This window comes from Symphalangus syndactylus, chromosome 10 (genome assembly GCF_028878055.3).
Source record: "Symphalangus syndactylus isolate Jambi chromosome 10, NHGRI_mSymSyn1-v2.1_pri, whole genome shotgun sequence".
NCBI lineage: Eukaryota > Metazoa > Chordata > Mammalia > Primates > Hylobatidae > Symphalangus > Symphalangus syndactylus.
The window spans coordinates 121,303,421-121,326,957 of record NC_072432.2 but is presented as its reverse complement, the minus strand read 5'-3'; the positions used below and the strand labels follow the sequence as shown (position 1 = coordinate 121,326,957).

Sequence of the window (23,537 nt, the reverse complement as noted above, 5' to 3'; positions counted from 1 at the left end):
TAAAGTGGGCTGGGGTCACATATAGGGCAAAGGTTGTAAACCGGTGGCCAGGGAGTGTTTTAAGCATATGGATGTGTTCTAGTTTGGACTACATAAAGGTGTTTAAAAATTGGGGAAAAAAATCCAGAAAAATCTCTGGATTTGCAGCTCTTTCAGATCTGGTGTTCATCTCAAACTGAGAAGGCTGTCCCCTATGGACAGGAGACAGGCTCGTGGTCCCCGGGCTTCCTTTTGCCTCAGTCCAGTCACTTTCCATTCTTCACTTAGTCCTGTAGGCGTTTTGCTTTGCCACCTCAGTTTTCAAGAGACTCGAATGCTGGGCCAGGAAATTCGGGATTGCTGTCATGGGCTCTGGGTGGCCACTGAGGATTCCGGGTAGGAGTGTGGCATTATGGAATCTGAGATATTTCTGTACACCGGATTTGTTTTAGGCAAGTCAATAACACTTTTTGAGGAGCTGCTGGCTGGGACTTTGAAATATTTTTATGATAATGGGAATGGAATTATAGAGGGCTTTGACCTGTGTTCTCCGTAGTAAGGCAAGTTTCAAGTGACCCCAAGATTTCTCCAGCCTTCCCATTTTCCGCTTCTGGCTGGCAGGGATCTCTGAGAGTGATGTCGAGGTCATACCTTGGTGAGTTGTGAGTCACAGCCATCAAGTGCCGTATGGCGTACAATTCTCAGGAGCTTGGTATTGATCCAAATGGCTCCCAGCAGACGAGGCTGATTTGAGGTCCAGCTGAAGTGACTAAGTTCAGGACTCTGTGACTAGAATAGTCTGATTTACCACCCAAGACTAAGAGCTCATCCCAGATGAGCCACTGGTGAGAGAGACTGACCAATAGTCATCCTGCTGTTTACAGGTGGGACTAAAATCAATTATTTAAAATACTGATCTGGCTGTAGTGGCTCACACCTGTAATCCCAGCACTTTGGGAGCCTGAGGCGGGAGGATTGCTTGGGCCCTGGAGTTTGAGACCAGCTTGGGCAACATGGTTGAGACCCTGTCTCTACGAAAGATAAAAAAATCTAGCTGGGGCCGGGCGCGGTGGCTCACGCCTGTTATCCCAGCACTTTGGGAGGCTGAGGCGGGCGGATCACGAGGTCAGGAGATCGAGACAGTCCTGGCTAACACAGTGAAACCCCGTCTCTACTAAAAATACAAAAAATTAGCCGGGCGTGGTGGCGGGCACCTGTAGTCCAAGCTGCTCGAGAGGCTCAGGCAGAAGAATGGTGTGAACCTAGGAGGCAGAGCTTGCAGTGAGCCAAGATTGTGCCACTGCATTCCAGCCTGGGCGACAGAGCAAGACTCCGTCAACACACACACACACACACACAAAAAAAAAAAAAAAAAAAAAAAAAAAAGAAAAAGAAAAAACACTATCAGGGTGTGATGGTGCATGCCTGTACTCCCAGCTACTCAGGAGGCTGAGGCAGGAGGCTTGCTTGAGCCCCGCAGAAGGTGGAGGCTGCAGTGAGCTGAGATCATGTCACTGCACTCCAGCCTGGGCAACAGAGTGAGACCCTGTCTCAAAGAAAAAGTATACTGCTTTTGAAACATTAACAAAATGAAACTGAAGTGCATTTTAACAATGTGTGGCTATCGGATGCAAGGATAACCAGAAGCCAGCTGAATCATATCAAATTAAATCTATTTCCTGTCTTACATGGTGGTTTGTTTACTAGGCCAGAGAATAGTGCAGCAACTATGGTACATTTTGGCTTCAGTAAAGTATTTAACAGTTTTTTGAGGTATGATGGTCCTTATTAAATCATAAGTGGTAAGACGTGGGCTGGATGGTGTTATTAATTTAACAATCCTATGTGAAACTGTTAATTATTGGCACTGAGGCAGCCTGGAAGGAGATCTGAAAATGAGTACAGTAGGGTTCTATTCTTGGCCTTGATCTGTTCAACATTTTCCCAGTGTTGGCAGTGAAGACAGAGAAGGCGCGCTCATCAGATTTGTTAGTGGCGCAGAAGTGAGAGGAATTGCTGGTTTTGCAGACAAATCAAGGTTGAGTCGTCTACAATTAGGAGTGCAAATTAAAAAGAAAACAAAAAAATTCAGTAAGGGATGAATTTAAAGTCTGATTTAGGTTTAAAAATTTGAATTGTAGCGTTTTGAGATGTTCAGTATCCTGATAATACCACTTCTGGGGATGTAGCTGAGACCGTATCCACAATGTAGATGATGATTTATGCACAGAGATTATTCAGAGATTTTTTTTAACTCTAGTAAAAACTTGGGAATAACCTAAATATCCAGTGGTGTGGGCTAGAGGTAATAAATAAGTGAATTCTGTTATCTTTAAAATAGAATGTTATGAAGTCATGAAAAATAATGTTTAGGAATAGCTTTAAAGTAACAGGGAAAAATGTTTTTGCCAAAAGTTAAGGGACATCTACAGTGTGATTTCAAATGTTAAAAAAGCAATGTGTTTAGAAAATAATTGGAAGGAAATACACCAAAATAGTATATCAAAATACAAATACCCGTTGCTTCTGGATGGGTTGAGGCATGCAGCTTTTTTTTTTTTTTTTAACGTTTGTATTATTTGTCTTTTCTATAGTTGTGTATATATTCCACAGTGGGGACATCTGCAATTTTTAAAACTTTTTATGGTTCAAGGACAAGATAGGGTAAAGTAGATGATTCATTCAGTGATTACTCTTGAGTGCCTGCTCGCTGTGTGTCAAGCTCAAGGTCAGGAACTAGAGTCACAGTGGAAGACAGAGTCCTTGACCCCAGGTTGGCACAGGTCCACTGAGGAGGTGCAGAGCATGGAGAAAAAAAGCGTTGGGATTTTTCTGTTGTTCGTCAGTTCAGTGTGAGCCTTGAGTGTATGAGGCTTTTATTTTTATTTGTTTTTATTTTTATTTTTTTTTCAGAGTCATGAGTCTTGCCATGTTGTCCTGGCTGGATTCGAACTCCTGGGCTGAAGCGATCCTTCTGCCTCAGCCTCCCAAGTGGCTGGGTCTACGCATATAGGCCACTGAGCTTAGCTCTAAGATATGGCTTTTAAAAAATTGAATGCAGTTTATAACAGGATCAGAAATTCAGCAATCTAATCATCATAAGATCTAGTCTTAATGACCTTGGCTAGTCAGGTGACATTTGGACCCCGGAGAGCCAAGAGTTAATAGGGACATAAGCAAGTAAGACTTGATCCTGGAAAGAAGAGTAGGATGCTATAGGATAGGGAATAACTGAACTATATTCATGCATTGGGTACACAGTACCAACTTCAAATATTTTCCTGGTTATCAGACATAGGAAGGAGGAGACGTTCAGTTTTGCTCCTGGTACTCGAATACAACCAATAGATGAAACAGTCACTTTATTCTCTGTAGCTGCAGATTCCTAATTTATGGCATGATTACGTGATTCCTTGTCTGTAGAATGATCAGCGATCATGCTGAAGTACATAGACTTTGAGATCCCCTTTAACCCGAAAGACTGGGACAGCAGATTTCAGTTCGATATGAAAAAGGATTTTCTAGCTGGCAGATCTGTCCAACAGAGGAAATGTCTGCCCAGGAAGTAGTGAGCTTACGGCTGTTGTCGGTATTCAAGTAGGGCTGAATGCTGTTGCTTAGGGATGCGGTAGAAGAGGACAAGAATTAGGCCGACCTCCAAAGTCTCTTCCAATTTCTGGGGTCAGTTATTTAATATGTGACTTGTCAAAGCTGAAAGGCACATAGAATAGGGGCTTTACCTCCAGTGGCAAGTATTTGAGTCAATATCATCAAGTGTGTTCTTTAAAAATGTTTATAAATAGGTCCCAGCATTTTTGAGAGACTCTTCTGGGATCATTTTAGAAAGGATGAACAAAACAAAACAAAAAACAGGCAAGGTGCATTGACTCACACCTGTAATCTCAGCACTTTGAGAGACTGAGGTGGATGGATTGCTTGAGCCCAGGAATTCAAGACTGGCTTGGGCAACAGAGAGAGAACTTGTCTGTGCAAAAAATAGAAAAATTAACCAAGCATGATGGTACATCTGCCCATGGTCCTAGCTCTTAGGAGGCTGATGTCAGAGGCTCACTTGGGCCTAGGAGTTTGAGGCTGCAGTGAGCCAGGAGCAGTGAGCCATGATCGTGGCACTATTGCACTCTAGCCCAGGTGACAGAGTGAGACCTCTACTCAAAAAAAGGAAACAAAGGATGAGAACTATTTCAAGTTGGGTCAGAACTCAGTTTGTGACCCCAGGGCTGCTGAAAATTAAATTTGGTCCTTAGGAAAAGCAAGAAGGTTGGGGGTGGGGGCTGGGAAATGGCCAATAATAATGAACAACACAGATTGACGGGTAGACAAGCAGTGGGATCATGCTGGGTGTGGTGGCACACACCTCTAATCCCAGCACTTTGGGAGGCCGAGGCGGGTGGATCGCTGGAGGCCAGGAGTTTGAGGCCAGCCTGGCCAACATGGTGAAACCCCGTCTCTACTAAAAATACAAAAATTAGCTGGGCGTATTGTTGCTTGCCTGTAACACCAGCTACTCAGGAGGCTGAGGCAGGAGAATCCCTTGAACCCAGGAGACAAAGGTTGCAGTGAGCCGAGATCATGCTACTGTACTGCAGCCTGGGCGACAGAGTGAGACTCCATCTCTCAAAAAAAAAAAAAAAAAAAAAAGGTGGAATCATCATGCCACTTCTATTTGGGATGATGACTAAATCAAGAGGGGGCTGTTAGTGGGTGCTGGGTCCTCTGCTTGGCCGTGGAGAATGTGGAGTGACCTTGAATGTCTCCTCCCAGTTCATGTCCCGCACTGTGGATTTATATCCCCAGGAGCACCTTGCTCAACACCATCCTGACACCAGTGATGAGACCGAGCCATCTGATTGCTCTGCAGTTTAGCGATAAAGAGAATACAGGGCAGATCAATTTAAAGACATTTTAAAGTGGGATTTTCCAGGAAAGCATATGTTTAGTTTGTATCAGACAATAAATTTGTAATTTGAATTAAAATTTTTTTGAGACAGGATCTTACTTTTGCCAGGCTGGAATGCAGTGGCGCAATCATGGTTTTTTTTTTTTTTTTTTTTTTTTTTTTTTTTTTGAGACGGAGTCTTTCTCTGTCCCCCAGGCTGGAGTGCAGTGGCGCGATCTCGGCTCACCGCAACCTCCACCTCCTGGGTTCACGCCATTCTCCTGCCTCAGCCTCCCAAGTAGCTGGGACTACAGGCGCCCGCAAACATGCCCGGCTAATTTTTTGTATTTTTAGTAGAGACGGAGTTTCACCGTGTTAGCCAGGATGGTCTCGATCTCCTGACCTCGTGATCCGCCCGCCTCGGCCTCCCAAAGTGCTGGGATTACAGGCTTGAGCCACCGCGCTGCAGCCTCGATCCACCGGGCTCAAGGGATCCTCCCACCTCAGCTTCCTAAAGTGCTGGGATTATAAGCATGAGCTACTGCTTCTGGCTTAGATTTTTTTTTTAAATTTTCGCGTATGTATTATAGCTTACATATGAAAATTTTTTTTTTAGTTTAATTCTGCTTAACTTTCACTGAAATATATGCTTTATTTAGAATCCGCCCTGATTATCTAAAACTTTTAGATTCCTCTTCCTGATATTTTTGGATTACTTTTGTTGTTGTTTTTGTTGTTGTGCAGGTCACTGCTTCGACTAAATCACTTAGCAAAAGTTTCTTAGCTCTGCAAAGAGAATAGAGGTTTATCTCATCTTTGGAGAATATCGTAAGATGATTTTTGTCTCCACATGATTTATGCTTGCATTTTGGCATTTGAGAAATCAGTATTTGGCAAGAAAGGGCTCTCTTTATATGGGATGAAGCAATTTTGGGGTGTGCTGACTTAATAGCAGTTTTAGATATATGTGAAAAGCATAGGCAAGACCTAGTTATTTAGAACTAGAGTTGAAAATTTTTGTACATTTGATGACAGGCCTGAGTCTCTTTTGTCGCTGTATCATTTGTGCCTCACATGGTATCTGTCACATCAACTGTGCTTGTCGAATTGCTGTGATTTGGTTCCCTGGGCTACATATAGTGGGTTTTGGGGAAAGTTAGGCTAACATGCCTTTTTTTTTTTTTTTTTGAGACAGAGTCTTGCTCTGTTGCCCAGGCTGGAGTGCAGTGGCGCGATCTCAGCTTACTGCAACCTCTGCCTCATGGGTTCAAGCATTTCTCCCTGCCTCAGCCTCTGGAGTAGCTGGGATTATAGGCTCCCGCCACCATGCCCAGCTAATTTTTGTATTTTTTAGTAGAGATGGGGTTTCACCATGATGGCCAGGGTGGTCTTGAAGTGACCTCAGGTGATCCTCCCACCTCAGCCTTCCAAAGTGCTGGGATTACAGGCATGAGTCCGGCCTTTTTTTTAAAAAAGCAAAATATGATAAGAAATAATAGTTCCCAGCTGGACATGGTGGCTCATGCCTGTAATCCAAGCACTTTGAGACTACCTGTGGTCCCAGCTGCTTTGAGAGGCTGAGGTGGGAGGATTGATTGAGCCCAGCAGTTCGAGACCAGCCTGGGCAACATGGTGAAACCCCATCTCTATAAAAAATACAAAAATGAGCTGGGCATGGTGGCGTGCACCTGCAGTTGCAGCTACTTGGGAGGCTGAGGAAGGAGTATCACGTGAACCCGGGGAGGTTAAAGCTGCAGTGAGCTGTGCTGGTGCCACTTCACTCCAGCCTGGGCAACAAAAAGAAAATAAAAAGAAAAACAAAACACAAAAAACCAGTTGTCAGCCTTTTTGTCCTTTGAGTATCAGGAAGCCATATACAACTCTCTTAGTAAAAACAACCGCGTTCAGTCAGTGGCTCCTTGTCAAAGTGCCGGAGGAATTGAAAACTCCCTCTCCTCTTTCTATTTTTCTTCTGCTGAAAATGAATTGCTCTTGATGTGCTGTTCTTAAATTCATGTGTCCTGTGTCCATTTTAATCTTGTTATCTATTTTTATGGTGACTGTCGCCATGGTACTCATGCTCCTTGCATAGCATAACAGAGATTTCTGACGTCTGATAGGACAGCTCAGAGTTCTGCTGCAGCCGGGAGAGAAACTGTGTGTGAGGAGTTATTTTTTTAATTGAGGTGTAATTTACATACAGCACAGATCTTAAGTGTGCTGTTTAATCAGTTTCGACACATACATATGGAGACAAAACATTTCCATCACCCCAGATGAGTTCCTCGTGACCATTTCCAGATAAGCCCCACCCCCAACCAGAAGTACCACAAATCTGATTTCTATTGCCATAAGTTAGTTTTGCTCAGTAGGTTCTAAATATTATAATTTTGTCTCTCTCTCTCTCTCTCTCTCTCTTTCTCTTTTTAGACAGTCTTGCTCTGTTTCCTAGGCTGGAGTGCAGTGGCACAATCACGGCTCACTGCAGCCTTGACCTCCCCAGGCTCAAGCCACTCTCCCACCTTAGCCTCCCAAGCAGCTGGGACCACAGGTAGGCACCACCATACCCGGCTAATTTTTAAATTTTTTTTAGAGACAGGATCTGGCTATGTTGCTCAGTCTGGTCTCGAACTCCTGGCCTTAAGTGATTCTCCCACCTTGGCCTTCCCAAGTGCTGGGATTACAGGCATGAGCTACCTGTGCACAGCCAATTTTGTATTTCTAAGTCCTCTATAGGTAGTGCTTTGAGGAGGAGGAGGAGGGGGTGCATGTCTGTTTAAAAAGCAGTATCTTATATGGTTAGGAGTCCCCAGTGAGTGAATAATAATGTTTTAGAGTTTGTGCAATGGGATGTTCAGATTCTTTTTTCTCATTAGCTCAGGGGATTTGGATTTATATTAGGAATCTTGATTCCCAGCTGAAAGAATCAAAACCACAGACAGCTAGGCCTGGTATGGAGGAAGTGTGATTGGGCAAGGGCTGGCTTATTAGGGAACGTGTGTGTTGTGTTGGAGTGCTGCAGTGCTGGGTTAGAAGAACTGGAATTACTCCTAGGACATCCCTTTGGATGACCAGAAGTCCCATTGACATACTTTCTCTTTTTTCCCTGCCTTTTCCTTGAACTAGCGTATAAATTTAACAATCCACAGAGTTGTGGAGTTGGGCTTGTAATATTGAAACAAGAGCTGTGTTGCAAAGCCCACTGCTGACTGGAAACGCAGAGTGCACTACCGAGCTCACAGCCCCTGGGAAGTGTGGGCCAGATTCAGGGTGAAATTGCCCCCAAACATATTACTGAAATGCATTGAACAGGGCCTGTTTCTTTTCTTTTTTTTAAAAGAAAAAATTTAAATGAAATTTTCATTGCGCAAGTTAGTACATGAACTGAACATATTCTCTGTAGAGGAAAAATGCAAAACTTCTCGAGCAAGCAGAAAGTCTTCCTTGATGACTGTTCCTAATCCCAGTCCCTTCCCCAGAGGTCGAGCACTTTCATGGACTTGCTGTTCTTCAGATGCCTCACATACTCACATCTATACCTATAGGACTTACAAAAAGTTAAGTGCATTGGCTGTGGATTACATAAGGTCTCTTTACTGAATTGCCTCTCCCTCCCTCAACAGGGTGCTTGGCGATAGTTCCCGGCCCCTACACAAAGGTCTCCTTGATTTTGTTTAACCCCTGCCCGGTCTCCCTTAGAATTAGAAAGCTACACAATTGCTTCACCTTTCCCTAATTCATGGGCACTTCAGTCATTTCCAGATCCTTTACTGTTAAAAACGCTGTTACCAAAAAACATTGCTGCACAGACCTCTATAGCACCTGTGAGTTTTCTCTAGGGTGGGTACCGAGAAAGTGGAACTGCTAGGCTATAGGGTTCTTGAGTTGTACATTCTAACAAAGATGCATTATGGGGTCAGTTCCTCGCTTAGAGTTACTGTAGACCGGGGGATGCCTGCCCTGTGCTCAGACATTAAGCAGTTATTTGAAGATGAGGGGGCAAGATTTAGAGTGTGCTAGGTGGGTGCTCACCGGCCTCACAGGTCGCACATACCATTGCTGGTTTGTGGGAAGGGTTGGTGTTGGGAAGGGCTCTTCTGGGCCTCCTAGCTAATTCTGCCTGGTTCCCGCCCCCCAACCCCTGAGGACTTTGACCCGTATGTTGATAGTGGTTGTGTGGAAAAGAATCAGGCTGAACAGGCAGCCCCTTGTGGACTCTGGATGGGAAATTCTAAACTCAGTTCACTTGGCCTGGAGACTTTCACCGCACCTGCAGTTCTTCTCCAGGCTGCCTTTGTAATCCAGTGTGGCTTAAACACTCAAGCAAAGCATGAGGCGTTTGGAAGCATGATATTCTTTAAAGGCATCTAGAATGTGGCCACGTGGCTGCTATTAGCAGTTTATGTTAATTACAGAAGAATGGCGTGTGCCACTGTTTACGATTCTGGCCTTCATCTCTATCTCTCTACAGAACTTGTGGAAAATATGAGAGTTAATCCTATCAGATCAAACCCATGCATTTCGGAGCCAGTGTTGCAAGGGAGGGAGTGGCTGTGCCCCTCCTGAAGACAGCTTTGTGGCCAGTGGTGGGCCGGTGTCCCTGGCCACCTGGGTGGGGAGAGGCAGAGGCCCCTTTGCAGCCTTCACAGTTTTACATGCATTCGACCTCAGATCTCCATGCAGTCTGTAATGAAGCAGTGCTACTTGGATCCTAGGGTATCCCCACTCGTGCATTCATTTACTGTCCAAATGCAGTGTGCACTTCATTTGCCTTCACTGGGGTATTCCAGCATCCCCTCTCTGGTCTCCAGCTGATGTTAGTGGGGCCTCCCTTTTCTGTCATTTCAGTATTTGGTGACCAAGTCGGCATTCTACTCCTCTCTCCTACTTGGTGGATTCTCTTGGGGCCCTCCTGGCCTCGATCCTTTGTCCTGAAGAGCACTGCCTTCTTAGCTTGCCCTCCCTGTCACACAGCACATTTAGGTTAATGGTCCTCTGGCCTTGTAAGTCATCTTTCTTTCCCCCACCCTGCCCTGAGACAGGGTCTGACTCTGTTGTCCAGGCTGGGATGCATGGTGCAATCACAACTCACTGCAGCCTCAACCTCCCAGGCTCAAGTGATCCTCCCATCTCAGCCTCCTGAGTAGCTGGGACTACAGGCACATGCTACCACTCCTGGCTAATGTTTGTGTTTTTTGTAGAGATGGGGTCTGCCTGTGTTGCCCAGGCTGGTCTTGAACTCCTGAGCTCAAGCCATCCTCTGCCTCGGCCTCCCAAAGTGCTGGGATTACAGGTGTGAGCCTCCATAACTGGCCTCATCTTTCTTGATGGGCAATAACCAGTGTTCCCAGTGTGGTTGAGTTTATAGGATGGGGGTGGGCAGTGTGCTTCCTTTTGTTTTAGTGCTTTTGTAGTGGCACTGGACAAAATGTCTTTTTCCTTTTTGGACTTCATGGCCACAGTAGATGACAGTGCATTCCACAGTGACATCAGGTCACTTTACTGGGTGTGACTGTTTCCCTAGAGCTCTTGCATGGTTTTCATTTTTTTCTTACCATCTCTTACACTGCTCTTGTTGATGTTAAAATTTACTGTATTTCCCCCGCATTTGCACAAACTCTTTCCGATAATTTTCCTATAGGTTTGGTTCTTCACTGCCTGGGATTTGGTGTCTACTTTTTTTTCAGGTCAGCATTTATCGTGCACTTTTGCTAGGCACAGTGCTCAGTATCCAACATGCATTTTCTCACTGTTTCCTCTCTCAGACCTGGGGATCAGAATCTCTAGGAAGAGGAGCTTGGCGACTCTTAAAACAAATCAAGGCACTTCTGGAAACAAAAAATTCATTGCCTCATTAAAGCCCCAAATTATCCTCTGGGGTAGGATCAATACTTTTTCTCATTTTGCACGTGAGGAAACTGAGGCACAGAGAGGTGAGGTCATTTGGCCAAGGTCACAATGGGGAAGTTTGAGCTTTTTTTAAAAAAATTTTTTTTTTTTTTTTTTTTTTGAGATAGGGTCTCACTCCGTCACCCAGGCTAGAGTGCAGTGGCACGATTTTGATTCACTGCAACCTCCCAAGTACAAGCGATTCTCATGCCTCAGCCTCCCCAGTAGCTGGGATTACAGGTGCCCACCATCATGTCCAGGTAATTTTTGTATTTTTAGTAGAGATGAGGTTTTGCCATGTTGGTCAGGCTGGTCTTGAACTCCTCACCTTAAGTGATCCACCTGCCTTGGCCTCCCAAAGTGCTGGGATTACAGGCATGAGCCACTGTGCCCAGCCGGAAGTCTGAGCTTAAGGCAGCCCTGACTATTTGACTGTGCATTCTCTTTGGAATATTTGTAAAGGGTGAAATAAGAAAAAGTGTAGCCCTGATCCTGGGGGATTCCATGCTTGATTCTTTGCTGTCATAATACACATTTCCCATTCCATGCCACAACCACTAACACCGCATTAGCCTCTTGGTGACTCAAGTTTTTAAAAACAAGGAAGCTTATGAGGTCATCTAGTTTAGTCTGTCACTTGATGCATACTTTTCCTGGCTGTACAACATAGTAGAAAGAGCATAGCTTGTCTGGGTCTGGTGGCTCACACCTGTAATCCCAGCACTTTAGAAGGCTGAGGCAGGAGGATCGATTGAGTCCAGGAATTCAAGAAAAGCCTTGGCAACATGGTGAAATCCTGTCTCTACAAAAAATACAAAAATGAGTCAGATGTGGTGGCATGCACCTGTAGTCGCAGCTATTTGGGAGGCTGAGGTGGCAGGATAGCTTGAACCTGGGAGGTCAAGGCTGCAGTGAGCTGTGATTGTGCCACTGCACTCCAGCCTGGGTGGCAGAGGGAGACCCTGTCTCAAAACAAACAAACATAGCTTTTGGAATCAGACACATTTGCGATCACATTCTGAGTTCTGTCATTTTCTAGCTTCGTGGCCTTGGGAAAATTACTTACCCTGAGACTCAGTTTGCTCATCTGTAAAATGGGGGTGATGATGGTATTTCTAATCCCATGGGTTATTTGTGGGGGATTAAATGAGACACGGTCTGCGAAATGCTCAGCAAGTTGACTGGCACTTAAGTCTTTGATAAATGATAGCTATTAGAACATTCCTGAATGCACATCAGTCTTTGAAAGGCCATGGATTACATATAAGGGTTCCTGTTATTCTCTTGCCACTTAGATGTGATTTTATTTCTTGGGAACATCCTACTGCCTTTTCTTCAAAAGATTCTCCTCTTCTGCTGGCCTTGAACTAAGTCCAGTCTACCTGCCGGCCTGAGGGGGCGGGGGCATGTGTGTCAGCCCCCTCAGTTGTGTTCCTGGGGCAGGCAGAGCTCACCAGCGCCCGGTGCTGATTTTGTCCCTTCCTTCTCTGAAAACTCGGAGAGTGTGTGCCAGCTGCTGTCTGTGATTGATGCACATTTATTTTGTCACTTGGGCTCAGAACGTCTTCACAAGTGAGCACCTTCTGATTAATGCCGCCACCCCATCCATTTCAGGAAAAGCTTCAGAGAGTGGCGTCCCAACATCCTAAGCTGGGACTGGGGTGAACTCTCATTCGGCCTGTTTCTCCATCTCTCTCTCGTCTCGAAACTCATTCTCATGCCCACAGTTATTGGGGCATAAAGATTCCTTAAATGGCTTCCTCCAGAGAAAAATACGTTTAAGGCACTTCCTTAGTGGTTTGAGCCCTGGGTGAGCCCCTCCTCCACTCCGTTTATTTTCCACTGTGTATTTAAATCTTCCCCGATGGTGCCTGTCTTCTCTTCACTAAGGCTGACTTTCTGTTTTTGGGGTGAAACGTGTGTCTCCTTCAACCTTCAGTCACTCAGTGGATTTTTTTTTTAGATTCATAACATATTTTATTTTGACTTATCTAACTGATGTCAAAAATGGAAAATTTTCACATGGATATTCATCTAACTCATGGGCTTTATTCTAAAACCCCCCTTTTTAAAAATCAGGCTTCAGTGTCAGATTGCTGAATGCTTTTTTCATCTTCCTGAGAGAAGCAAATATTCATTCATTCATCTCATTATACAACACAAGTACATAAATGTAGCTTCAGAGCGTATTAAGTGCTTTTATACACAAGTGCTGGCTGTGTGGACCAGGTGGTAGCTCATTGAGGCCCCAAATTCATTAAGGGCAGGGTCTGACTCTTAGGCTTCTTAATATTTGGCTTGGTGCATGGTCAAGAGCTGGGCCCACATGTTGCATATCAGCAGGGCTGATATGTTTAAAGACGCTGGGCTTTTTCTGCTCTGGGGCCCTTTCCCGGGGGTTCTGGTGAGTCCCTCCCCAGGTGGGTCTGCCCCCACCCATGAGGGCGGGATTAGCTCCCAGAGGCTGGCCAGGCCCCACCTAGGGGAGGCTTGGGGGCAGGGCCCCAAGGCTGAGATTCAGGCTTGGGGGAACAGAGCAGGAAAGAGACCCGGTACCGAAACTGAGCGGGGCAGGCACCTACTCACATGGGCGATGGGCAGGGGCCAGTCACTGGCTTTGGGCTCCAGGGCCAGAGCCATCTGACTTGGTATTGAGCTCCAAGCATGGAACACTGGAGTTGGTTCATTTTGACCAGCAAGCCTCTAAATGGGTGCCTTGATTACCCACCGCAAGGAGAGGGCAGTTGCCTTTTTATGACATGTTGATTCCAGCCAGGTGAGTCACCAGGTAGCTCTCATCCTCCTGCCAGGCTCCCCTGCCTGTCGGTTTGGCATTGTCAGATAATGTGATCATTCATCGAAGTGACATTTGAGTTCCAAACCAGTTTTCTCCTTTAACCATTTCACCCTCAGGAGTGATTCTTCTTTGTTTGGCATTGTCAGGGAATGTGATGATCCATTCAAATGACTTTTGAGTTCCAAATAGTGTTTCTACTTTAACTTCCTAAATGAAAAAAAAAAAAAAAAAAGAAGAATTGGCCAGGCACAGTGGCTCACGCCTGTAATCCCAGCACTTTGGGAGGCCGAGGTGGGCGGATTACTTGAAGCCAGGAGTTCGAGACCAGCCTGGCCAACATGGTGAAACCCCATCTCTACCAAAAATGCAAAAAATAGCCCGGCATGGTGGCGGGCACCTGTAATCCCAGCTACTTGGGAGGCTGAGGCAGGAGAATTGCTTGGACCTGGGAGGAGGAGGCTGCAGTGAGCCGAGATGGTGCCACTGCACCCCAACCTGGTCGACAGAGCGAGACTCTGTCTCACAAAAAAAAAAAAAAAAAAAAAAACAAAAAACCAAAGAAAATAAAAGAAAGTAGAGTCCATGTTCCTGTGTTCCTCCTCTTTCTTCAAGGAGCGAGAACATAGGAACCCTTTTTGTCATCTTGGGATTGGTACCTAGGGCATCGTTACCTCTCAAGCTTCCCTTTCCAGCGAGTGCCCACTCAGAGCCTTAGTGCTAAGGCTTTGACTATTAGGCTTTTAAAACTCTCACGTCTGTGTTTTATATTTTTGGAATGGCAGCTTTTTTTTTTTTTTTAATTGCCAGCTTTTGCTTGTTGTTACTGCGAGTGCTTCCAGTAAATCCCTTCTCCATGAAACTCACTCTCTTCCTCTGGATCCCCCCAACTCACCCTCCCCAGGCCTGAGCCGCGTCTTGCTGCTGGGTCTCCACTTGTAGGGAAGAGAGAACTGGACCAGGATGGCACAGGAAACTGACAATGCCACTGCTTGCCAGCGTTGGGATTTTGGACAAATAGGTGACCTTTTTGGACCTGTGTTCTCAGCTCTAAAATGGGGATAATCTTGTTCCTCCATATTTTATTGAGTTGCTGGGAAGTTGGGAAAGAAAAGAAGCCCCCGGTGTGTGCGCTCAAGAGAGTATAAACCTAAGTGCCATTCAAGCATTTGTGGATGCTCTGAGGTCGTGTGCAGGTCTCTCAGAAGTTTACCCTGAAGACTGCTAGAGAGAATTGCTAGTTGTGTGAGGCTTGTTCTCCCCAGGGATACTTGGCTCCTGGTTCCCTCCCTCCAGTCCTGGCTCTGGGTAAAATGCCAAGTCAGCAATCATCCATCTCCACACCTCCTTCTGGAACTGTCATGTGGTTTGAGAACAGTTTAAATCAGGTTTAACCACACTGCACGCCTCTCCTCCCCCACCACATACATGCACGCCCCAGTGTCCCATGCATTTACAAAAACACTGCAGGACAACTGCGTCCCCTCACCCAGACATCTGTCAGCATAGTCCTGCTTATACCTGCTTCCTTCTGTCTACCTGTTTTTAAGGAAACCCTGTCTTGGAAGCAAGTTCGAATGCTCTTGATACCTTTGCCTTCATTTTAGGGCCAGCAGCAGGTATTCTTTCTTACAACACGTTTTTCTTGAATCTGGGCCTCTTCTTACCCCTGGGAAGATCAGCTGTTTAAGATCAGTTTAAGGAGGCTGCCTTCCCATCGGTGCCAGTGGAGAGGGTTGTGGATTTCTGAGCCCTCACTATGTGCCAAGGAGTGTCCTAAGAGCTGTCTTGTGTAACAGGGTAGTGTGAACTCCAGAGAGCTGTGAACAAAGGCACTGCATTTCTGAGAGCAAACGGGGAGGTAGGTGTGAAGGAAGGGGAAGTGTATTTTTTCCTGGGTAGAGCTGTGAAAACGCTTTCCTGCCAGCAGCGCAAACAGAAACCGTCTCTTTTACTTGATTGAATGACTGTTGTGCAGTCAGACCAGCAGAAATATTTGTTGATCAGGATCGTTCTATTATTTGCTGGAGAGAATTTGCTGTAAGCAGATCAGATGACCTATTTCTGTGGCCCATCTGCTGGAATATGAAAATAGTAGTGTTATTTGGGAGTCCCTTCTTCTTCCTTTCCATTACTGTATTACATCTATTACTTAGAGTAATAGGAAGGCTGGATGCTCAGTTATAGGGTATGCCATCAAGAAGATACCAGCCCTGAATGGGAGTTGGACAATTATTCTGGTCCCTATCAATCTTAATATTCTATCATTTTAATTTTACTGGTAGTCTAAACTATTCTACACTGATGCAATGTAGTCCAGTTTTTTAAAACCTTCAGAAAAAGACAATAATTAGAATGCCCTGAGAATCCAAATTGTCACACTCTGACCAACTGATTGAGAACTTGAATCAATCACCAATATGCTCAGTGCCATGTGTCTGAAGCTTGTACTGTGAAAATCCTAAGTACACACCACACCCGTCTTAAAATTAGGCTAATAGGACCTGATAATTTCAGAGAGCTAGAAGTTTTAAGTCAGGGCTTTGGGTGCTCTTGCTGAGGCCCTGGGTTTCTATTGAAGGCCAGGAGGAGTTTTCTCCTATCTCTTCAAAGAAAAGGTCCGTGTATGCTTAGCGAAGTGTCTTTTTTTTTTTTTTTTTTTTTTTACTTTCTTTAGGGAAGACATACCAGAAAAAAAAGGCTTGAGAACCAGCCACCAGGTAGCAGTTGGGTATGGGATGGGACAGTTTGTTTCTGCCAAGGTTCAAATGGTGACCTGGAAACCAGGAGGACCATAAACATATTTGCATATACTTATAAATATGCTTGCAAGTACTCATGGCATTTGTCAGCAGAGATGTTGGCTAAGAATTGCTGAAAATGAATTGTTTGGGAATCTTGTTCTCCATGGAGTTCTGTTGTAAAATAAGAGATGCAAACATTCACTGCAAACATTTTGGCCTTTATTTATTTATTTAGAGCTCAGACGATCCTCCTGCCTCAGCCTCCTGAGTAGTGGGACTATGGGCATGTACCACTATGCCCTGCAAGTTTAGAACATCACACTGAAAAACAAGTAAAAATGTTATAGATTTAAAGGAAAAATTGGCACTTTTCTGGTAAAAGATAAAGAATGATATGCTTAAATATTAACCAAACATCTAAAAACTTAAACTGTTGTTCCTGCAGTGATACCCAGTGGAGATAATAAAATATACAGAGAGCTGAGTTGAGCAGAGAACTGAAGCTCTTGGCAGGAGGGTTTATATCCCTCAGTTGACCTATAAATTATTCATTAGAGAAGTAGCAAGCACCCATGCTTTTGCAAATAGGAGTCTTACTCCAAACTTCACCCTTCTTAAGTTAAAAGAAACCCCATGAGTTGTGCAGTGAATCACTTTGACTTATGACTCGTGTTCTGGAAGTGCTGCTAGGTGATATCATAGCTCGCTGCAGTGTCCCTGGGTGGTAGGAGAGCACAGCCACCGTGCGTGAGTGTGTGCACGCACACAAGTGTGGGGGCGTGCCTACGTGTGCTGAGACATGTGGTTGTCCAGCAACAGTTACATGACAAATAGCAGTTTGCAACCCTGAACCACAGAGAGAGTTTTACTGTTCTGCCTGTTCCAGTTCCTTAACTGATGGCAGATGTCCTCATTAAGGGCTATTAGCACATCAGAATGTGTTTGCTGAGCCCAGAAAAGAGCTAACTCCTTTTGGACATGGACTGAAAGATGTTATCTAGGGTAGCCAACCCCTCCTGTTGGTGATGGCAGTAGGGAGTGAGGAACACAAGAGGGCTTGGTATCCCCTTAAAACTTTCCCGAGAAGCCTTCAGCGTGAATTTATGTTTCAGTCAGGGAATTCCGTAAGAGGAGAATGTAAAATCATAAAGTGGGATTTGGCTGTGCGTTGAACTACTGTTATTGTTACTGTTAGGTGTTTCTTGATTTCTCTTGGCTGCTCCAGAACTGTATGGAGAACTAGGGGATGGCTGGTTTATAGGGACCATTGATAGCTCCCAAGAAAGAACTCACCAGAGGAGTGAATGAAGTGGAGATCCTGGAGGAGAGAGGTTGGAAGGAGGCCACCGCTGGAATGGTGGAAGTGCACCAGGTGGGCAGGACCCCCAGAGTGATTGTGAGACAGCAGGAGGTCCTGAAAAGTCACAGGCGGCCCAGAGTTAACCTTGCTCCTTGACCCACCTGTTGGCAGACCTTCGACAATGCTGTCATTTGCTCTGAGTCCCCGAAGACTCTTGGTTACTTGTGCTGTCTATCGAGCCGCGTCTGTAAACGTCATGAGTGTGCTGATTAACACAGGTGAGGCATCAAGTGATGCCTGGTGATGCTGCCCAGCCTGGATTAGTGTAGATTTGTATTTCTCCCACTTCCATGCTATTAATCCCCAGTATAAACTTGGCTAAAGTTTTCCCTGACTTTTTGGGTTGATTCCATTATCCCTTTGCATGCCCTGCCAGAGGGCAATATGTGTATAAAGGTCTTCCCCAAACCCGAACTGCTAAATGATTAACAGTGGCTTGGGCTGCTTAACAGGGTCAGATTAAAGCTTTGACCTTTATTCTGTAGGTAAGAGGCCAAGATGCAAGTGGAGAAGAGATTTTTTCAAGGAATGAAAGTACGTGAGAAAATGAATGTGTAGACTTTTAGATCAGGAGCTATTTTTTCTTTTTATTTTTTTGAGATGGAATCTCCCTCTGTCTCCCAGGCTGGAGTGCAGTGGTGTGATCTCGGCTCACTGCAACCTCTGCCTCCTGGGTTCAAGCGATTCTTTTTTTTTTTTCTTTTTTTTGAGATGGAGTCTCACTCTATCCCCCAGGCTAGACTACAGTGGTGCAATCTCAGCTCACTGCAACCTCTGCCTCCTGGGTTCAAGCGATTCTTGTGTTTCAGCCTCCCAAGTAGCTGCGATTACAAGTGCACGCCACCACACCTGGCTAATTTTTTATATTTTTAGTAGACATGCGGTTTCACCATTTTAGCCAGGCTGGTCTTGAACTCCTGACCTCAAGTGATCTGTCTGCCTTGGCCTCCCAAAATGTTTGGGATTACAGGTGTGAGCCACTGCACCTGTCCAGGAGCTATTTTTCCCATCAAGGTTCACTAACATAGGGAAAAAAACACCAAGTTGATGAAAATCAACTTAATCGAGTGTTTTATTTTGAGAGATCCCACACCTACTAGAATCATGGCAGGATTGTGACCTCTGACACCAGACAGACATGAGTTCATACCCAAGGCTGCAGTTCCTAGGTGTGCAGCTTTGGCATCCTGACCTCTCTGAGGTTGTCACCTCATCAGAAATAGAAGACCATTGGTTCATCTCAGATCCTTTTGAGGATTAAATTAGATACAATTTATGAAAGCTAGTACCTCTTAGGCACTTAATAAAGACAGTTTCCCTTCCTTTTTTTCTCTTCTGCTTTTAAAAATTAAGATTTGGTAGTACTATAAATAAAACCAATGAGAAAATGTATTTTGGTTTGGAATTCTGGCCAGTTAAAGGAGAGAGGGGACAGGAGGGGTCCAGTCAGAAGCGGCAGGTTCACCAACTCCATGCGAATCCAGCAGGCGTGGAAGGTTGCAGGCACAAACAAAATAGGCAGTAGAAAGCAGTCTTTAAATTAAAAAAAGAAAAAGGCTTACAAAAAACATCAACCGAGTTTGTTGGCTAAACATTTCAGGTGCCGTCTGAAGACTGGGAGCCCAGGAATTTGGGAAATACTACCCTTTCTTCATTTTCAGTGGTAGAAACCCCAAACTTCCTGCTCTAGAAAGTGGGGAGGCCATTAGTTATTATTTTTTTTGGCCAAGAAAAGTGGTGCAGTTTCTTTCTCTGGGTTGATGCTGCCATCTCACGTCTCTACGTGGCATTGCGGCTTCGCCTCTGGATCCTATCAGCCCAGTGAAATTGAACTGAGAGTTAGAGGTGCTCCATTTTAGCTTGAGGCTCCAAAGACGAAGATATGTAGGTGACAGTGTTTTAAAAACCAGTTTAGGCCGGGCACGGTGCCTCATGCCTGTAATACCAGCACTTTCGGAGGCTGAAGCAGGCAGATGGCCTGAGCTCAGGAGTTTGAAACCACCCTGGGCAACATGATGAAAACCTGTCTCTACTAAAATGCAAAATATTAGCCAGGCGTGGTGGTGCACGGAGCCTGTAGTTCCAGTTACTTGGGAGGCTGAGGCAGGACAATCGCTTGAACCCGGGAGGCAGAGGTTGCAGTGAGCTGAGATCATGCCACTGCACTCCAGCCTGGGCAACAAAGTGAGACTCCATCTCAAAAAAAAAAAAAACAAAAAAAAACGCAAACAAAAAAAAACAACCAATTTAGCTTAGGTATACGTTTTTTTTCTTTATACTGGCAAAGAATGTACTCTTTACATCTGTCTCCCTTTTTATTGTTACAATGAAGCTTTCAGAGAGAGTGTTACTGGATGTAGTTACCAGATACCTAACTAGGAATTTCTGTCTGCGTGCTGTGACTCCCACCTTTTCCTTATATTAATCTTTTCTTTGCTTTCTGGAAAATTCGTGGTGGAGATACTATGCCAGTAGATTCTAGCCTGGAGTTTCTGCGTAAAATGCTCATGAAAACCAGCATTTTGCCCCTTTACTCAATATTTACCAATCTATTATTATCCTTTACAATTCTTTTGCCATTTCTGTTATGTTACTGTGGAGATGTTTGTGAACATACCTTGCTGGAATGGTTTGGAAAGAGGCTAAGATTTGGGAGGCGTGGAGATGGTGTGGTACCCACAGAAAGAGAGCCTGGGGGGCTTCTGGACAAAGGTGAAAAGGAAAGAAGGCTTATGCAACTGTTCAAAGATAGCTTGAGCTAAGGGCTGTGCCACAGGTGTCCTCTTGATGTGGGTGGAGTGGGAGGGGCACACCTCAGTGGAATTAGCCCCATAGGCGCTGGGGGTGGGGCAGTCAGCATTGATGCTGAGGTCCCTGGAAACCCTGGTTTTTTATACCTGCTGTGACCCCACAGCACCTGGGATGTGCTTTGCACATAATAAGCGAATAAGCGAATAGGGACCAGAGGACTGGAACAGCAGAGATTAGGAACTGAGAAGCCGTGTGTGCTCTGTAGGAGGAGGGCAACCTGAATTTGCAAAGCACTGGGTCTGACTCATCCCCTTCTGCCAGCAGTGTCAGGCCTGGGAGCACTGCAGGTCAGCTGGTCCCCTGGTAGGGACCCACTTTGAGAGGCCTGTTCAGATTCTTGCACCAACTACCTTTGCATCCTGAACAAGTCACTCGTGCTCAACATTAGTTTCTTCAAGTGTAAGATGAGAGGAGCCTGGTTCATTTCTTTTTTCTTTTTTCTTTTTTTTTTTTTTTGAGTCTGAGTCTTGTTCTGTTGTCCAGGCTGGAGTACAGTGGTGTGATTTTGGCTCACTGCAGGCTCCCGCCTCCTGGGTTCAAGCAATTCTCCTGCCTCAGCATCCTGAGTAGCTGGGATTACAGGCATGTGCCGCCATGCCCGGCTAATTTTGTATTTTTAGTAGAGACAGGGTTTCATGATGTTGGCCGGGCTGGTCTTGAACTCCTGACCTCAAGTGATCCATCTACCTCAGCCTCCCAAAGTGTTGGGATTACAGGCGTGAGCCACCACGCCCAGCCAAGCTTGGTAAGTTTCTATGGCTCTTTGCAGCTTTGAGCCAGCTGAGCTTGAGAATCTATGTGCATCAGACAGATGTCCTCAGGCTTTGACCCAGCAATATTGTATCCTAGAAGTTGCCCTACGGAAGCCGTGGTTGATGTGTGTGTGCTGAGGTTTAGCTCAGAGAATGCTCGCTGCAGGCAGAGAAGTTTAGACAGCAGACCATTGGGTGCAGCCTTTGGGTACAATAAAAAGAGAATAGGAATGGTGCGTCCACCTAGGAAAATGCTGAGTGTCTTCTAAACATGTTTTTATAAAATAATATTGAATGATGTAGTAAAACTTACACAGTTAAGTAAAAATACAGTTTACCAAACAACAATCCCATTTTTACAGAAATAAAAGTGTAAATACATGCACAGAAAGAATCCTGGCCTGCTGTATAGGAAGAGTGGGCCTCCCTGGGAGGCAGATTCCTGAGTGGTTTGTTTTTCTGTGTGCATATAAGTATTTTTCTGATTGTCCTACTAGGAATGGATATCACTTTTGTAGAAAGGAAGGATGGTAAAAGTTGACTTTAAAGGGTTCACTTATTTTAAGCCACCCTTCCTGGCTCCTGCTGTGTGGGGCTCCCTCCTGAAAGCTTCCTGATTCCCCCAGGTGATGGGCAGAGGCTTCAGTGTCCCCTTCGCCTCCGCAGGAGAGGAGAGGCAGCAGCATGGCGAGTGTCCTGTCCCGACGCCTTGGAAAGCGGTCCCTCCTGGGAGCCCGGGTGTTGGGACCCAGTGCCTCGGAGGGGCCCTCGGTCGCCCCACCCTCAGAGCCACTGCTAGAAGGGGCCGCTCCCCAGCCTTTCACCACCTCTGATGACACCCCCTGCCAGGAGCAACCCAAGGAAGTCCTCAAGGCTCCCAGCACCTCGGGCCTTCAGCAGGTGGCCTTTCAGCCTGGGCAGAAGGTAGGTTGATCCCAACATGGACAGGTGTCCCATCTTGCGAGTCTTGGGGTGGTGGGCTGGGGTGCCCTAGTGACAGGCCGGAAACTCTCTGGGCACCGTTTTGAGTGCAGACCTTTGCCCTCCAGCCACAGGGCACCTGGGCAGCAGATCGCCCAAGAGAATATGACATTGTTAGTAGACCCAGGGCTTCTCTACCACAGTGTTGCCTGTAGAAGGTGGCAAGACCTAGCATCTGACGCTGTGGGCTTTGGCTTGCCGAAAACCTCACTCTGAAGGATGACCATAGCCATGTTTCTCTTGATCTGCCTCAGTTTGCAACTTTACCAAAGGAAGGCATCTCAGGCTTTGAGAGTCAGAGAACATTGCATCTTTGAATTCCCGTTAGACACTTTAAAGAGTCAGAATGTTTGTGTAGTCGGTGTGGATTTCCTTTTCCAGCGTCCCTGCCCCTGTGCCAGGGCCCTGGGTCTGATGTTATGAGGTCCAGGTGCCAGGGGTTCTCTTCCGTTGCCCTCTCAAGGCCTCCTAAGTAAGGACTCTACCTCTATCTCCCTGCCAAGGCTTATGCCGCCAGGCCTTCCTGCCTGTGAGAGAAGGTGGCCTGCCAACTTCCAGGTCCCCATGGTGAGAGGTTGGCCTGCCTCTGCACCCCTGCCACCTTGTCCCCAGGTAGACTCAGCATCCTCTGAGTGCAGGATAATGAGCAATTCAGAGTGGCAGTTGGGCACCAGCAGACAGGCAGTGCATCCGGGTCAAGGAAGGCAGGAGGATGAGCACAGATTCTAGATTCAGAGAGAGTCCCAGAAACTGACATGTTTGCTGTCTGCCAGTCTAGAGAGCTGATAAGGATCTGTCTTGGGAGGAATTGGGCCTGTGTGGGTGCTCAGGTGGGAAGCGAGTACCTGGGAACATCTGCTTGAATAAAAGCTGAGTGAGGCAGAGAACGTGGTTCGTGGCAGGCAGATCCTGGCTCCTGGGATGTGGGGTGCATGAGAACTTCAGGGTGAGACCCATCCAGGGCTGACCACTAGCTGCTGTCCCTCTTCCCGCAGGTTTATGTGTGGTACGGGGGTCAAGAGTGCACAGGACTGGTGGAACAGCACAGCTGGATGGAGGGTCAGGTGACCGTCTGGCTGCTGGAGCAGAAGCTGCAGGTCTGCTGCAGGGTGGAGGAGGTGTGGCTGGCCGAGCTGCAGGGCCCCTGTCCCCAGGCACCACCCCTGGAGCCCGGAGCCCAGGCCCTGGCCTACAGGCCCGTCTCTAGAAACATCGATGTCCCAAAGAGGTTTGTGTGGGAGAAGAAATTGGGTTTTAAAAGTCACGTGGGTAGTGTGGTGTGAGGGTGTGGGCTGCCATGTGGTGGGGAAGAAATGTGGTGTCACTGACA

At 46.1% G+C, this 23,537-nt stretch overlaps 1 protein-coding gene across 13 annotated transcripts in view; it reads left to right on the top strand.

Annotated features, from left to right (window-relative positions):
• ZNF395 (zinc finger protein 395) overlaps positions 1-23,537 on the top strand; it is a 60,077-nt gene that overhangs the window by 22,620 nt on the left and 13,920 nt on the right. For 4 of the 13 annotated variants that reach the window (XM_063610862.1, XM_063610857.1, XM_063610856.1 and 1 more), the window contains 2 exons: positions 21,893-22,150; positions 23,203-23,435. In XM_063610862.1, coding sequence (XP_063466932.1) covers positions 21,911-22,150; positions 23,203-23,435 — 473 coding nt within the window. In that variant the 5' untranslated portion in view covers positions 21,893-21,910. Of the gene's footprint in view, positions 1-7,306; positions 7,428-20,565; positions 21,220-21,852; positions 22,151-23,202; positions 23,436-23,537 lie in introns of those variants that run through there. The other 9 variants (XM_063610860.1, XM_063610861.1, XM_055295828.2 and 6 more) reach the window with 4 other exon arrangements.